Consider the following 16733-nt stretch of genomic DNA (forward strand, 5'->3'; position numbering starts at 1 on the left):
AAAACATTCGAAACATTCAAAAACGTAGTATTTAAAACTTGATTTTGGTGAAACGTTTAATAATATAATGAATGACACATGCAACGATGCAAATAAACGTAGCCTAAGTTATTTGTAGGCCTATACATCTGTATGGTAACACTATACAGTACAGTAAGATTTCATTAATGTTAGCTAATGTAACTAACATGAACGTACAATGAACAATCACATTTATTACAGTATTTATTCATCTTTGTTAATGAAAAATACAGTCGTTCATTTGTAGTTCATGTTAGTTCAGACAGTGCATTAATTAATGACAACAAACACAGCTTGATTTTAATAATGCATTAGTAAATGTTGAAAGGATTGTTCATTTTTAGTTCGTGTTACCTACACTAGTTAACTAATGTTAACTAATGAACCTTATTGTGAAGGGTAACCATTTACATTTAGTCATTTTGCAGACACTTTTATCCAAAGCAACTTACAAATGAGCACAATGGAAGAAATCAAAATCAACAAAAGAGCCAATGATATATAAGTGCTATAAAAAAGTCTCAGTTAGCTTAACGCAGTAACATGTAGCAAGGTTTTAGAGGCTTTTTTTTGCTTTTGTTAATTGTATAATAAATAAAAAGAAAAACAAAGATAGAATACAAAAAGATTAGAGAAGCAAGTGTTAGTTTTTTTTTTTTTTCTTTGAAAGAAAACAAGCAGTTAGTAAATAAATGTTTTTTTAGAGTGCAAGTCTTTTATTTCTTGATTCTTGAAGATGGTTAAGACTGATTTTTGTTGCCAAATTGATTTGGAACAGCTGTTGAATAAACAACTAAACTGAACTATTATGCCTGTCTATCTGCTTGACTGACAGTTGTATTGATCACTGAGAGAGCATTGACTTGGTATGATGTTGGTTCAATATAAAAATTATTTTTTTTAAAAAAATAGCTTAGATGTAGTAAACTACTTTTGCCGTGTTGTTGTAGCTTAGCTTGCTACATTTCACAGGGCTGTAGCTTTAGTGTAGTGAAGCTTCATTTAACGAAGAGTAACTGTTAGCTTAGCTTACTACATTTTTTCCAAGTAGCTTGCCCAACACTGTGTGTATGTATGTGTGTATATATATATATATATATATATATATATATATAATATATATATATATATATAAATATATATATATATATGCAGTGCCTCTAATAAGCTTGGTCACAAACATGATCCCTGCACGATGTAATCTAGCACTGTCATCCATTGTCTGAAACATTTCTTCTGCTTCTTCGTCTTTCAGCCATTCTCTCTCTCTCTCTTTTAAAAGTCTTTCTCCCTACTCCTAACACTTTTAAGGGTTAAGACGCTTTGTGAATAACTTTTATCTTTACTAGGATCTTCTCTTTAGTAAGGGGAAACATTCACATCGAATCATTTTTTCTGAATTTGTTCACTAGGAGCAACTCTTTGCACTAAGAGTTTTTGTGAATTCTGGCCCAGGTCTGTCAGACAGAAGCCTTTATCTTTACCTTTATCGTGTCTCACTGTTCTTATCAGGATTTTGGAGTCATGGGTTTTGTGTTTTTAAGATTACCCCTAATACTTCAAACTTAAAATACATGTTGAGATTCCTGCGATTTGTTTTGCTCTGTTTGAACACAAGAAAACACGGTGTGAACGACCTATTAGCAAGTTAAAATATTATTAAACAGTATTAAATAAATATTAAACAGCGTATAAAACAATTAAATTCTCAAAAGAAAAGACAAGTGTATTTATCAGCAGTGTGAATGTAACGTCTGAGAATCTCTCGATCAGATCTGTAACCGTACATTTACAGTGAGTTTATGAGGAGAATGATATTAAACTCACCCTTCACAGTGAGAGAAACAGAGCTTGATTGTGATGAGTTTGGTCTTTCATCTCTCTGTCCTCTACACCAGAACTGACCCGCATCAGATGTAGTTACTGCTGTGATAGTGAGAGTGTCTCTGTTTACAGTGTAACGCTCAGACGTCTGTAACATTACACTGCCTTTATACCACTCATATCTCCAGGCAGGTGTCCAGTCATATCTCCGGTCATATTTCAGGCCATTTCTCTGTCTCCAGTCACTGTAAGACTCAATCACACACTTCAGATCGACTCTCTCTCCAGTGAATACAGGACTGTCTGGAGTCACAGTCAGTGTAGATGTTGGTAAATCTGTGAAGAAAGACAAAAATATGAAGTGACTCGAACAGCTCTTTCAGGGAAAAATACTTTGTAAGTGTTTTATAAAACTACAATTTATTATTTTATGTTATATTTCATAATATTGGTTCTGTTTTATTTGTGTACTGTCATTAGTTTTTTCATTTCAATTTTTTGTGGAGGCTCTGGTTAAGTCATGAAGGATCTCAGGAATCTCAATCTATCTTATTTTTCTTGTAAGAGCCAATTATAAGTTTAATGTGTCTGGCTTATGGTTTCATTCACTTCCATCTATATTGATATTGCAAACTGGTGTGTCCTACCATATTATTTTAATTATGAACACACTGGTGTAACACATGCGTGTCTCCAAATGAAGGGTGCCAGTCGAAAATCCAAAAAGAAGTTGGTTTTTAAGGGCTAAAAACAAACACATACATAACTTAACACAATGATACTTTAAGAACCGAAAAAAAAAAAAAAAAAAAAAGGCAAAACAGACAGGGCTTATAAACTGATGGAACATAATCAGGGAGAACAGAAACAGGTGGGGAGTAATCAATTAACTGAACAAGAAAAGGCACATGACCAAATAAGAAAAACTCAAAAGAAACAGGAGAATAGAAGTCCATGATTGTGACAACTGGTTTCACACACACTGTTTTACCATCTACTGCACTTTGTTATTCTTCTCGTTATTTCTCTACAGTGGCTAATTAACCAGAAGTCTTGCACATTCACAGAAAATGACTTACTTCCACATTAAAAAATAAGGTTGATAACCACCTCTGTGTTTCTTCAAGAGAGGTGACCATATATATATCTGTTATTATTTTCTTTGTTATACGAATGTGTAAACCATAATCATTGATCATTTCATTGTTCCATTTATTCAAATAATCATTTATTTATTTTTTCATTATTTATTATTTCACTTATTTCACACATGGAGATCTGTTCTAACAGTCACATGCTCAGACAAACAGCTAAATGTAGTGTTACATCAGGAATGGACTTGAATAAGACCCTCATGCAGAGAGCAATAGAGACACCAGAACACAAATATTCATGATTCTGCTTAGTTAAAGGGGTCATATGATGCTGCTAAAAAGATTGGCTGAATGCCTCAAGCCCCTCACCATACTGTGATGCCGTCTCCCCCAACGCGACGAGACAAAACCAATAAAAACCTTTACAAACGAGGCATTTGTTGCATCCAGTGGGGACATAATTACTGATTATAATGACTTATACTGTGTTATTATGCGTATCGCGACATACATAAAATGATAGCTGTGTCCCAAAGTAGAGCGTACACTTGTTGTGTTTTGGTTTTGTCCTGTGGTTAGTTTTCTGATCGGAGTGTTTTCTGGAGGCTCTGGCTCCGTCTCGTCCTCAGACAAACACCTCTGAATTTTTATGGTAAGCAGAATGAAGCTCCTGCTGAAGGAGAGCTGAAGACCTCCAACTACAACCTCATATGAGGAGCAACTGAATCTCAATAAACTTCAACACACTATCTGAAGACTTCATCAACTCATTTAACATCATTATCTGTAAGTCACCTCATTCTCTCTGACTTCAGGACAAAACTCATCTCTACTGAACTCTCTCACTAATGACACATGCTGATCTGGCCTCACTTTTACTACATGTTTTGGTCTCTGTATTAATACACATATGAGTAAATATTGACTGAAACAGCATCACAGTATCACGATCACTGTTATGAACTCAAAATCCTTATGAGAAAAATACTGCACTAAATTAAATATCTGGGCCCGTATTTATCAAGCCTCTGAGAATTACTCTCAAGAACGCTGCTAAGAATTGACTTAAGTGTAAAAAAATTATTGGCTTAGAGCTGCGCTTAAAAGTTAGTTATCAAGCATCTCAGTCATAGTGTAAGCGAGTGTAGGAATAAATCTTAAGTGTCAGTCTTAAAGTTGATTCACAACACTTTGCTGTGCCATAAATGGGATTTTGGGTGACGAAATACACATGGACCAATCACTGAATAGATTTCCTTATTTAAGAATATTCTCAGATAATTCACATTGAATGGTTAAATTCATAGGAGTTCACATTCAACACACATTTGACAATAAATAATTTTCAAGAGAATACATTATGGTAAGGAAAAAAATTATCTTCACAACCTTCAATTTAGGGTTGTGCTGGTAGATGATAGTATCACATTATGAAACAGGTTTGTGTTGCCTGACTTTGACATGTATCTTCAGCACAGTTTGCAGTGCAGGCTGCAATATAGGGCCTCCTTTGGTCTTGATATCAGCTTCCATTCTTGCTGGCCTTGTTTTTATGTACTTTTTCAGAGTCTGTGTTGTTACTGACTTCCAAATAGTTTCTAGTTATTCTCAAAGACTTTTGATGAAACTTTCTTTAAAAAAAGTTTCAGTGCAATCTATCTTTAAATCCACTGAATGTCAACAATAATTATATTTTAACATTAGAAACACCACTGTGACTAAAGAGCTTACACGTACTGTACTGGTGGATTAACTATTACAGAAAGCACTGATAAGCACTGTTCACACACACACACACACGTATATATATATATATATATATATATATATATATATATATATATTAGGGGTGGAGTGGTTCAACTTTTTCACATTTTGTATTTTGTATCACGTCTTACAGTCACAGTTTCGGTATGGTTCGGTATGTGCTGTGTTTATGGAAAAACTATACTTTCAAATAAAAATAAAGAAAATAAGAATATTCTATCTAACTACAAGCAACAGCACAAATAAATACAAAAGAGTAAAGATACAAATAAAATAAACAGTGATTTTCAGTTGTTTTTTTTTTTTTTTAAGAGGTAGTTGTGTAGCATTAGTTTTTAGGTACAGAAATTGAATAAAGTAATCAAATATAATACAGCATTGCATATTTGACTGTATAAATTAAAGATTAATCTTTATCCAAGTCACAAAAGCTATCCAATCAAGAGCAGCGAGTGATTTATTTGTTGTTTCTGTTCGATTAATATTAAGAGAATGCATTGATCCAGTGCAGCTATGTCTGCTATAGGATACTTACCAAGACGGACATTTTGACATCATTTTGAATTTGTCCATTCAAACAAAATACTTAAGAGAGAGCTTAATATTTGCGAGTGTTCCGGGACGCGGGTTTGCGCGCTTCCGATGAGCGCATGCACAAATCTTCTCACTGCTCGCGCTCTGGCTCCTAAATGTTTAAACTGGCAAAACTTAGTTTAGTTTTATATATATATATATATATATATATATATATATATATATATATATATATATATATATATATATATATATATATATATATATGCAGTGCCTCTAATAAGCTCGGTCACAAAAAGAATTTGTTCACTAGGAGCAACTCTTTGCACTAAGAGTTTTCGTGAATTCGGGCCCAGGTCTGTCAGACAGAAGCCTTTATCTGTCGTGTCTCACTGTTCTTATCAGGATTTTGGTTTGGGTTTTGTGTTTTTAAGATTACCCCTAATACTTCAAACTTAAAATACATGTTGAGATTCCTGCGATTTGTTTTGCTCTGTTTGAACAAAAGAAAACATGTGTGAATGACCTATTAAAATATTATTAAACAGTATTAAATAAATATTAAACAGTGTATAAAACAATTAAATTCTCAAAAGAAAAGTGACAAGTGTATTTATCAGCAGTGTGAATGTAACGTCTGAGAATCTCTCGATCAGATCTGTAACCGTACATTTACAGTGAGTTTATGAAGACAATTATATTTAACTCACCCTTCACAGTGAGAGAAACAGAGCTTGATTGTGATGAGTTTGGTCTTTTATCTCTCTGTCCTCTACACCAGAATTGACCCGCATCAGATGTAGTTACTGCTGTGAAAGTGAGAGTGTCTCTGTTTACAGTGTAACGCTCAGACGTCTGTAACATTACACTGCCTTTATACCACACATATCTCCACTCAGGTGTCCAGTAATATGGCCAGATATAAGACCCATAATTTCTCTGTCTCCAGTCACTGTGAGACTCAATCACACACTTCAGATCGACTCTCTCTCCAGTGAATACAGGACTGTCTGGAGTCACAGTCAGTGTAGATCTGGGTGAATCTGTGAAGAAAGACAAGAATATGAAGTGACTCGAACAGCTCTTTCAGGGAAAAATACTTTGTAAGTGTTTTATAAAACACTACAATTTTATTATTTTATGTTATATTTCATAATATTGGTTCTGTTTTATATTTGTGTACTGTCATTAGTTTTTTTCATTTCAATTTTTTGTGGAGGCTCTGGTTAAGTCATGAAGGATCTCAGGAATCTCAATCTATCTTATTTTTTCTTGTAAGAGCCAATTATAAGTTTAATGTGTCTGGCTTATGGTTTCATTCACTTCCATCTATATTGATATTGCAAACTGGTGTGTCCTACCATATTATTTTAATTATGAACACACTGGTGTAACACATGCGTGTCTCCAAATGAAGGGTGCCAGTCGAAAATCCAAAAAGAAGTTGGTTTTTAAGGGCTAAAAACAAACACATACATAACTTAACACAATGATACTTTAAGAACCGACAAAAAAAAAAAAAAATGAAGGCAAAACAGACAGGGCTTATAAACTGATGGAACATAATCAGGGAGAACAGAAACAGGTGGGGAGTAATCAATTAACTAAACAAGAAAAGGAACATGACCAAATAAGGAAAACTCAAAAGAAACAGGATAATAGAAGTCCATGATTGTGACAACTGGTTTCACACACAGAGTTTTACCATTTACTGCACTTTGTTATTCTTCTCGTTATTTCTCTACAGTGGCTAATTAACCAGAAGTCTTGCACATTCACAGAAAATGACTTACTTCCACATTAAAAAATAAGGTTGATAACCACCTCTGTGTTTCTTCAAGAGAGTGACCATTATATATATCTGTTATTATTTTCTTTGTTATACGAATGTGTAACCATAATCATTGATCATTTCATTGTTCCATTTAATCAAATAATCATTTATTTATTTTCATTATTTATTATTTCACTTATTTCACACATGGAGATCTGTTCTAACAGTCACATGCTCAGACAAACAGCTAAATGTAGTGTTACATCAGGAATGGACTTGAATAAGACCCTCATGCAGAGAGCAATAGAGACACCAGAACACAAATATTCATGATTCTGCTTAGTTAAAGGGGTCATATGATGCTGCTAAAAAGATTGGCCGAATGCCTCAAGCCCTTCACCATACTGTGATGCCGTCTCCCCCCACGTGACGAGACAAAACCAATAAAACCCATTACAAACGAGGCATTTGTTGCATCCAGTGGGGACATAATTACTGATTATAATGACTTATACTATGTTTTTATGCGTATCGCGACATACATAAAATGATAGCTGTGTCCCAAAGTAGAGTGTACACTTGTTGTGTTTTGGTTTTGTCCTGTGGTTGGTTTTCTGATGGGAGTGTTTTCTGGAGGCTCTGGCTCGGTCTCGTCCTCAGACAAACACCTCTGACTCGTCATAGAAAGCAGAATGAAGCTCCTGCTGAAGGAGAGCTGAAGACCTCCAACTACAACCTCATATGAGCAGGGGCGTGTCTAGAGCATTTTAAATGGGGTGGCCAGTCTGGGGCACTGGCTCAAAAAGAGGGTGGCCGGGGGTGGGGTTTATGGTTTGCGGCACAATGTATGTTAAAATACATCGTGTATACACTATCACTAAACAAAGAGTGACAGCTTTTTTAGTGGTAGAGCACTCTTTGCAAGCTTTCTAGTCTATGATCCATTTAAAATGTAGAACTTTTTTTCAGCCACACACACGTTGCAAAGTTTCGGGAATGACATCTGCTTATTTATGTGGGATTCACTCTCGAAGTAGCAGTGATTGACACAATGATGACCAAAGCAATAGACGGGATGTGAAAATGGGCATTAAGACTAGAGCACCCTCACTAATTTTAGAAGCACCCTCAGTAATTATTTCTGGAACCTGATTAATACGCTTTTATTGCAAAAATATATACAAAAACAACAAAATACAAATGCACTTAATAAAACAATTGAATAAATGCATATTTATAAGTTAAGCACCTAACTAAAATAAATAGGCTATTAATAAAATAAATAACTAAAGAAGGCTGACTATAATTAGCTTGCTTCCATTTAATGAGATAAGCCTACTCCTCATCTGACAAAAGCGCTTCTAGTCTTCAGTGATACAAATACGTTTGAGCATACACGTAATCTCTGAGCAAAAGCAGAGCCAATTCATAAAAGAACAATGTATATTTAAAAGCACACATCCAGTTTTGTTTGAATGAAGGAAATCCACTTGCGAGTGGAGATTCGTGCTCGCGCATTACATGGATCACGAAACATTATGCGCTCTCGATATGTCAAATATCACACTATAGAAGCCGCCTAAAATTAAGTATAAAGAGGAGAAGAAAGTGGCCCTAGGCAACTACACATGCCAGGATCCGCCACTGCCATTAGAAATTTACTAAAAACCAATGTCTATCGCAAGACATCTGGTGGGGGGGCACCTGGGGTGGCCAGCCAAATTTCAGGGGGGGCCGGTGCCACCCCTGGCCACCACGTAGACACGCCTCTGCATATGAGGAGCAGCTGAATCTCAATCAACTTCAACAGACTATCTGAAGACTTCATCAACTCATTTAACATCATCTGTAAGTCACTTCATTCTCTCTGACTTCAGGACAAAACTCATCTCTACTGAACTCTCTCACTAATGACACATGCTGATCTGGCCTCACTTTTACTACATGTTTTGCTCTCCATGTATTAATACACTTATGAGTAAATATCGATTGAAACAGCTTCACAGTATCATGATTACTGTTATGAACTCAAAATATCCTTATGAGAAAAAAACTGCACTAAATTAAATATCTGGGCCCGTATTTGTTAAAACATTAAACCATTAAACCATCCGGGCCGCTAAGAATTGACTTAAGTGTAAAAAAATTATTGGCTTAGAGCTGCGCTTAAACGTTAGTTATCAAGCATCTCAGTTATAGTGTAAGCGAGTGTAGGAATAAATCTTAAGTGTCAGTCTTAAAGTTGATTCACAACACTTTGCTGTGCCATAAATGGGATTTTGGATGACGAAAATCACTGAATAGATTTCCTTATTTAAGAATATTCTCAGATAATTCACATTGAATGGTTAAATTCATAGGAGTTCACATTCAACACACATTTGACAATAAATAATTTTCAAGAGAATACATTATGGTAAGGAAAATAATTATCTTCACAACTTTAATTTAGGGTTTGTGCTGGTAGATGATAGTATCAAATTATGAAACAGGTTTGTGTTGCCTGACTTTGACATGTATCTTCAGCACAGTTTGCAGTGCAGGCTGCAATATATGGTCTCCTTTGGTCTTGATATCAGCTTCCATTCTTGCTGGCCTTGTTTTTATGTACTTTTTCAAAGTCTGTGTTGTTACTGACTTCCAAATAGTTTCTAGTTATTCTCAAAGACTTTTGATGAAACTTTCTTTAAAAAAAAGTTTCAGTGCAATCTATCTTTAAATCCACTGAATGTCAACAATAATTATATTTTAACATTAGAAACACCACTGTGACTAAAGAGCTTACACGTACTGGTGGATTAACTATTAAAGAAAGCACTGATAAGCACTGTTCACACACACACACACACACACACACACACACACACACACACACACACACACCCCCCTATATATATAGATATATATATATATATATATATATATATATATATATATATGTATATATATATATATATATATTAGGGGTGGAATGGTTCAACTTTTTCACATTTAGTATTTTGTATCACGTCTTAGAGTCACAGTTTCATTATGGTTCGGTATATGTGCTGTGTTTATGGAAAAACTATACTTTCAAATAAAAATAAAGAAAATAAGAATATTATATCTAACTACAAGCAACAGCACAAATTAGGTAGGGTTAGGTAGGTGTAGCATTAGTTTTTAGGTACAGGAATTGAGTAAAGTAATCAAATGTAATACAGCATTGCATATTTGACTGTATAAATTAAAGATTAATCTTTATCCAAGTCACAAAAGCTATCCAATCAAGAGCAGCGAGTGATTTATTTGTTATTGCTGTTCGATTAATATTAAGAGAATGCACTGATCCAGTGCAGCTATGTCTGCTATAGGATACTTACCAAGACGGACATTTTGACATCATTTCTGTGTGAATTTGTCCATTCAAACACAATACTTCAGAGAGAGCTTAATATTTGCGTGTGTTCCGGGACGCGGGTTTGCACGCTTCGGATATATGTATATTATATATATGTATATTATATTATATGTATATTATAAGACTTTTAAAAGAGAGAGAGAGAGAGAGAGAGAGAGAGGAGAGAGAGAGAGAGAGAGAGAGAGGAGAGAGAGAGAGAGAGAAAATGGCTGAAAGACGAAGAAGCAGAAGAAATGTTTCAGACAATGGATGACAATATATATATATATATATTGTCATCCATTGTCTGAAACATTTCTTCTGCTTCTTCGTCTTTCAGCCATTCTCTCTCTCTCTCTCTCTTTTAAAAGTCTTCCTCCCTACTTCTAACACTTTTAAGGGTTAAGACGCTTTGTGAATAACTTTTATCTTTACTAGGATCTTCTCTTTAGTAAGGGGAAACATTCACATTGAAGAATTTTCTCTGAATTTGTTCACTAGGAGCAACTCTTTGCACTAAGAGTTTTGTGAATTCGGGCCCAGGTCTGTCAGACAGAAGCCTTTATCTTTACCTTTATCGTGTCTCACTGTTCTTATCAGGATTTTGGAGCCATGGGTTTTGTGTTTTTAAGATTACCCCTAATACTTCAAACTTAAAATACATGTTGAGATTCCTGCGATTTGTTTTGCTCTGTTTGAACACAAGAAAACACGTGTGAACGACCTATTAGCAAGTTAAAATATTATTAAACAGTATTAAATAAATATTAAACAGCGTATAAAACAATTAAATTCTCAAAAGAAAAGTGACAAGTGTATTATCAGCAGTGTGAATGTAACGTCTGAGAATCTCTCATTCAGATCTGTGACCGCACATTTAGAGTGAGTTTATGAGGAGAATGATATTAAACTCACCCTTCACAGTGAGAGAAACAGCAGAGCTTGATTGTGATGAGTTTGGTCGTCCATCTCTCTGTCCTCTACACCAGAACTGATCCTGATCAGACTCAGTAGCTCCTCTGATAGTGAGAGTGTCTCTGTTTACAGTGTAACGCTCAGACGTCTGTAACTTTATGTCTGTGCCTTTATACCACTCATATCTCCAGTTACTGTGATCAGAGTTTATCACACACTTCAGACTCGCTCTCTCTCCAGTGAATACAGGACTGTTTGGAGTCACAGTCAGTGTAGATCTGGGTAAAGCTGTGAAGAAAGACAGGGGGGGGGGGGGTGTTAGGTAGGTGTAGCATAAGTTTTTAGGTACAGAAATTGAATAAAGTAATCAAATATAATACAGCATTGCATATTTGACTGTATAAATTAAAGATTAATCTTTATCCAAGTCACAAAAGCTATCCAATCAAGAGCAGTGAGTGATTTATTTGTTGTTGCTGTTCGATTAATATTAAGAGAATGCACTGATCCAGTGCAGCTATGTCTGCTATAGGATACTTACCAAGACGGACATTTTGACAATTTTTGTGTGAATTTGTCCATTCAAACACAATACTTCAGAGAGAGATTAATATTTGCGTGTGTTCCGGGATGTGGGTTTGCACGCTTCGGATATATGTATATACAGGGGCGTCGGACTGGGGGTAAAACCAGTACTGATTACCAGGGCCCCAAAGGAAGAGAGGGCCCTTGAAAAGTCTGGAATATATTTTATTTTACCCTTGATAATTTCCGGGGGGGCATGGGGACCCATCAGGACTGCCTATGCATAGGGCCCGGGATCTTGTGCAACACCCCTGTGTATATACAGTATATATATATATATTGTCATCCATTGTCTGAAATATTTCTTCTGCTTCTTCGTCTTTCAGCCATTCTCTCTCTCTCTCTCTCTTTTAAAAGTCTTCCTCCCTACTTCTAACACTTTTAAGGGGTTAAGACGCTTTGTGAATAACTTTTATCTTTACTAGGATCTTCTCTTTAGTAAGGGGAAACATTCACATCGAATCATTTTTTCTGAATTTGTTCACTAGGAGCAACTCTTTGCACTAAGAGTTTTTGTGAATTCTGGCCCAGGTCTGTCAGACAGAAGCCTTTATCTTTACCTTTATCGTGTCTCACTGTTCTTATCAGGATTTTGGAGCCATGGGTTTTGTGTTTTTAAGATTACCCCTAATACTTCAAACTTAAAATACATGTTGAGATTCCTGCGATTTGTTTAGCTCTGTTTTGAACACAAGAAAAGACGTGTCAACGACCTATTAGCAAGTTAAAATATTATTAAACAGTATTAAATAAATATTAAACAGCAACAATTAAAACAATTAAATTCTCAAAAGAAAAGACAAGTGTATTTATCAGCAGGTGTGAATGTAACGTCTGAGAATCTCTCGATCAGATCTGTGACCGCACATTTACAGTGAGTTTATGAAGACAATTATATTTAACTCACCCTTCACAGTGAGAGAAACAGAGTTTGATTGTGATGAGTTTGGTCTTTTATCTCTCTGTCCTCTACACCAGAACTGACCCGCATCAGATGTAGTTACTGCTGTGATAGTGAGTGTGTCTCTGTTTACAGTGTAACGCTCAGACGTCTGTAACATTACACTGTCTGTGCCTTTATACCACTTATATCTCCAGTTACTGTGAGACTCAATCACACACTTCAGATGGACTCTCTCTCCAGTGAATACAGGACTGTCTGGAGTCACAGTCAGTGTAGATGTTGGTAAATCTGTGAAGAAAGACAAAGATATATGAAGTGACTCAAACAGCTCTTTCAGTGGAAATAATTACTTTGTAAATGTGTTATAAAACTATATAGTTTATACATTAATGTAATTTTATAATTCTGGTGTTTTATGTATGTATAGTGATAAGTTTTCTGATCTCAGTTTATTTGAGGAGGCTGTGTCTCCATCATGAAGCATCTCAGGATTCTCAATAACAGTCTCTGTGTGTGTTGCTGCAGTGTTGGGCAAGTTACTCTGAAAATGTAATCAAATTACTAATTACTGATTACTCCTTTTAAAAGTAATCACGTTACTGTTCTGATTACTCTATCTGATTTACTTAATTACTTTACAAAAGTAACTATTAATTAGTTACATTACTTTTTTCTCCATGAAATTTATGAAATCCCAGCATACACGCTTCCGATAAATATTTGTTATTAAAGCATCAACATTTACAGAATATTGTTATTTTTAACTAAATCAATAAGCGGCTGCTGCGTGCATGGTTTGGCAGAATGCCAGCAAAGAGCCATACATCTCAGTTCATCGCAATCTCACTAATCTCCGTTATAACACAACAAATACATGCATAATGAATCTTTCATAATGTCTACAATTCGTGTATAATAATGAGAGGATTCGTGAGCACGCAAATTTCAGCACTGCATTGCTCAACGCTGCAAACACGTGTTGTAGCCTAAATAGAAACTCTGCATATGCTTGCACCTGTTAATCGTTTATATTTTATATTAGTTCATGTTGCTTTTGTGCGATAGATAAATAAAAATGTATTTGTTTTAGATATATTTTATGTTTAGATATTTCTATTTTACGGTAGTCCCGCAAATCATTTTAATTCAGTCAATCATTCATTTTATTTTATTAATTTACTTACTTTGCCTGCTTTTGCAATGCTTGCTATTGTTGTTTAATCTTATGATTGTTTGGTTTCAAAACATATTTGCCTCCGTGAGAAAGAGAACGTCTATATTTCAAGGTTTTTAACGTCACAGATTGATGAAGTGACTGAATACAATATTTAAAGTCACATGCTCAGACAAACAGCTAAATGTAGTGTTACATCAGGAATGGACTTGAATAAGATCCTCACGCATAGAGCAATAGAGACACCAGAACAGAAATGTTCATGATTCTGCTTAGTCAGAGTCGGCGTCAGAGCAGATCTACTGGAGGGGCATTGGATCATCGGCGGGGGGGCACTGTCGTTTGATAAATATTTTTTTGACGCATTGGCAACATCATAGTAGCATGGAAATCCAGACCTAAATCTGAAAGATCTATATAGAATGACAATGAAAGATTTAAGGCCCGTTCCAACAAAGAACGATGACTATAAAGATAACGATATTAGCGTCCACACCAGCGAACGATATCTTCTGTTTATTCTAAGCGCACGCTCGTCTGGCGCTTTAAATTCTCGAGCGCGTTACAACAGGATGGATTCTGATTGGCTGTCAATTTTTTTTATCGTTCATCAGCTGGAAAAAATCGTTTTGAAAGTGATTCCAACGATATCGTTTTTTCTTTGTCTTTATCGTTATAGTTGTGGTGTGGACGCTGCTGTTCTTTAATACTGAAAACGATTTTTAGAACTATATCTTTATCGTTATCTTTATAGTTATCGTCCTTGGTGTGAACGGGCCTTTAGACTTTGGGTTTTATCTAAAAGAGGAACAGAAGACAGCGCTGAAATTTGCTGTTTTGCCGACCGGATACGGTTCCAATGATCTATATAGAATGACATTCTACCCTATAATGTTAGCTCCAATGATCTATCTATATAGAATGTCATTATATATTTTTTTTTAAAAAATTTTTTTTATACCTGTCTTGATTCCTAACACACAACAGATGACGATTGTTAGGGTTAAACGTTCAGAATACGATTCAATATAAGGTTAGTATAGCAGTTCAGCACGTCAGCGAATGTACAGCGACTCATTCTCGCGTTACATTTTTTGGGAAAATGTACATTTTTGGGAAACGCGCGAGGAATTGCGGCTAACGTTTATAACCTTGCACGTAGAGAGCGCTTTTAAGAGCTAAGATAGGCTAGGCTACATCGAGGGAAACCCGGCCCAGAACAGATAGCCTAAACAACAGAACAGGACAGAAAATAATAATATAAATATAATATAGGCTAAATAAAAAACATAAAATTGGCCTACAATGAATAGCTATATATTTTTTATACTTAAATAATTTACAAATTACGACGACAAAAAAATAAAAACACTGAATCAGTTTGAAGCTTTGAAAAACCGGCAAAAAAAAAAATGTCCCCATCAGACAAAGTGTTTTCGTATAGATGTTTCTGAAAACTTAAGGCTTTTTTTCTTAATAAAACGAGTTGGACATCATCACACAAATGTCTGCGTATGGACCAACAGAAGACTAAAATTCGCCTGCAGAGAATAAGGATGTCACAACAATAATGAGCCACTCACACAGGGTATAAGGTTTAACTGATTTTGTAGTTTTTGATTTGCGTAGAATGCAAATTCTGTAGAACTTGAGAAATAGATAAAAGAAAAGAAAATACAGGAAATGGAAAAAAATAAAATACAGAAAATACAAAGTGTGCTTCAACAAATAAAATAATTTCTTTAAACACCGTTTTTTCTTAGGGTTTCAAGGACTTTAAATACTCTAAAGGACTCATTTTCTAAACAAAATAAATAAAGGACAAAAATAAATGTATTTTCTGCTATTACTTTATGCTAATATTTGGTTTTAACCTGGGTTACACACCTCCCAACAGTTTTTATGCACGCACCAAGCAGAAATGACATAAAGCCCGTATATATTTACAGACAGCCAAGTATAAAACACAAATGCAGTTAGAACCCACAAACATTCATCAACAATTCACCTGTGTGTTTTTTTTTTTTATAATTAGCTGCTAACAACTGTCTATAATATAGACGGACAAACTGTTCTTCAACTTGAAATGGATTTTGCGCGCGCGCTGCAAATCAAATGTAACAAGTTTACTCGGGGCGACCAATAAGCATTCACCATGACGAAGCCTAGTAACGTGCCATGAGCAACCAAAATTATGCATTTTCCCCATTCTTTTTATTTTATTTACTTTAAGTTACAGTTTGAACATTTAATATTAAAATAATAACTAAAAGGGATTTTTTTTTTTGGGCCACGCCATGGCCTGTAGGAGGGGCATCAATGACCGCTAGGGGGGGCACGGCCCTCGAATGCCCCACCACAGCGCCGGCACTGTGCTTAGTTAAAGTGGTCACATGACGTTGCTAAAAAGAACATTATTTTGTGTATTTGTTGTAATGCAATGTGTTTATGTGGTTTAACCCTTGGGCGGCCCTCATTTGGGAGTCACACTCAGGGTCTTCACCCTTCATCCCCTTTACAGCAAATAACTGTAATTATGCATCATGGGAATTTTCTGTGACATCAAACACCACATACAGAGACTTCTCTTGTCATGAATTATCAGTCTCAGTGTGGCTGGCAGAAGCTCATGTGTCTCTTGATGCTTCAGTGCAGTTGCCTTCAAAACACACACAAATGCAGTAAATCTTAAATTCCATTTTATATATATATATATTATTTATAGCCACACTGAGACTGAAAATTCATGACGAGAGAAGAAC

The 16733-nt window shown here is 35.3% G+C and overlaps 1 protein-coding gene across 1 annotated transcript in view; it reads right to left on the bottom strand.

Annotated features, from left to right (window-relative positions):
- Positions 1–11543, bottom strand: part of LOC109070042 (basement membrane-specific heparan sulfate proteoglycan core protein-like) — a 38200-nt gene extending 26657 nt beyond the window's left edge. Inside the window, exons 1-3 of the mRNA XM_042759288.1 lie at positions 11309–11543; positions 5951–6283; positions 1849–2181 (exon numbers count right to left, since the gene is read on the bottom strand). Coding sequence (XP_042615222.1) covers positions 1849–2181; positions 5951–6104 — 487 coding nt within the window. The 5' untranslated portion in view covers positions 6105–6283; positions 11309–11543. The remainder of the gene's footprint in view (positions 1–1848; positions 2182–5950; positions 6284–11308) is intronic.
- Positions 11544–16733: the final 5190 nt, after the last annotated feature.

This window comes from Cyprinus carpio, chromosome A7, assembly GCF_018340385.1.
Source record: "Cyprinus carpio isolate SPL01 chromosome A7, ASM1834038v1, whole genome shotgun sequence".
NCBI classification, from domain to species: Eukaryota; Metazoa; Chordata; class Actinopteri; order Cypriniformes; family Cyprinidae; genus Cyprinus; species Cyprinus carpio.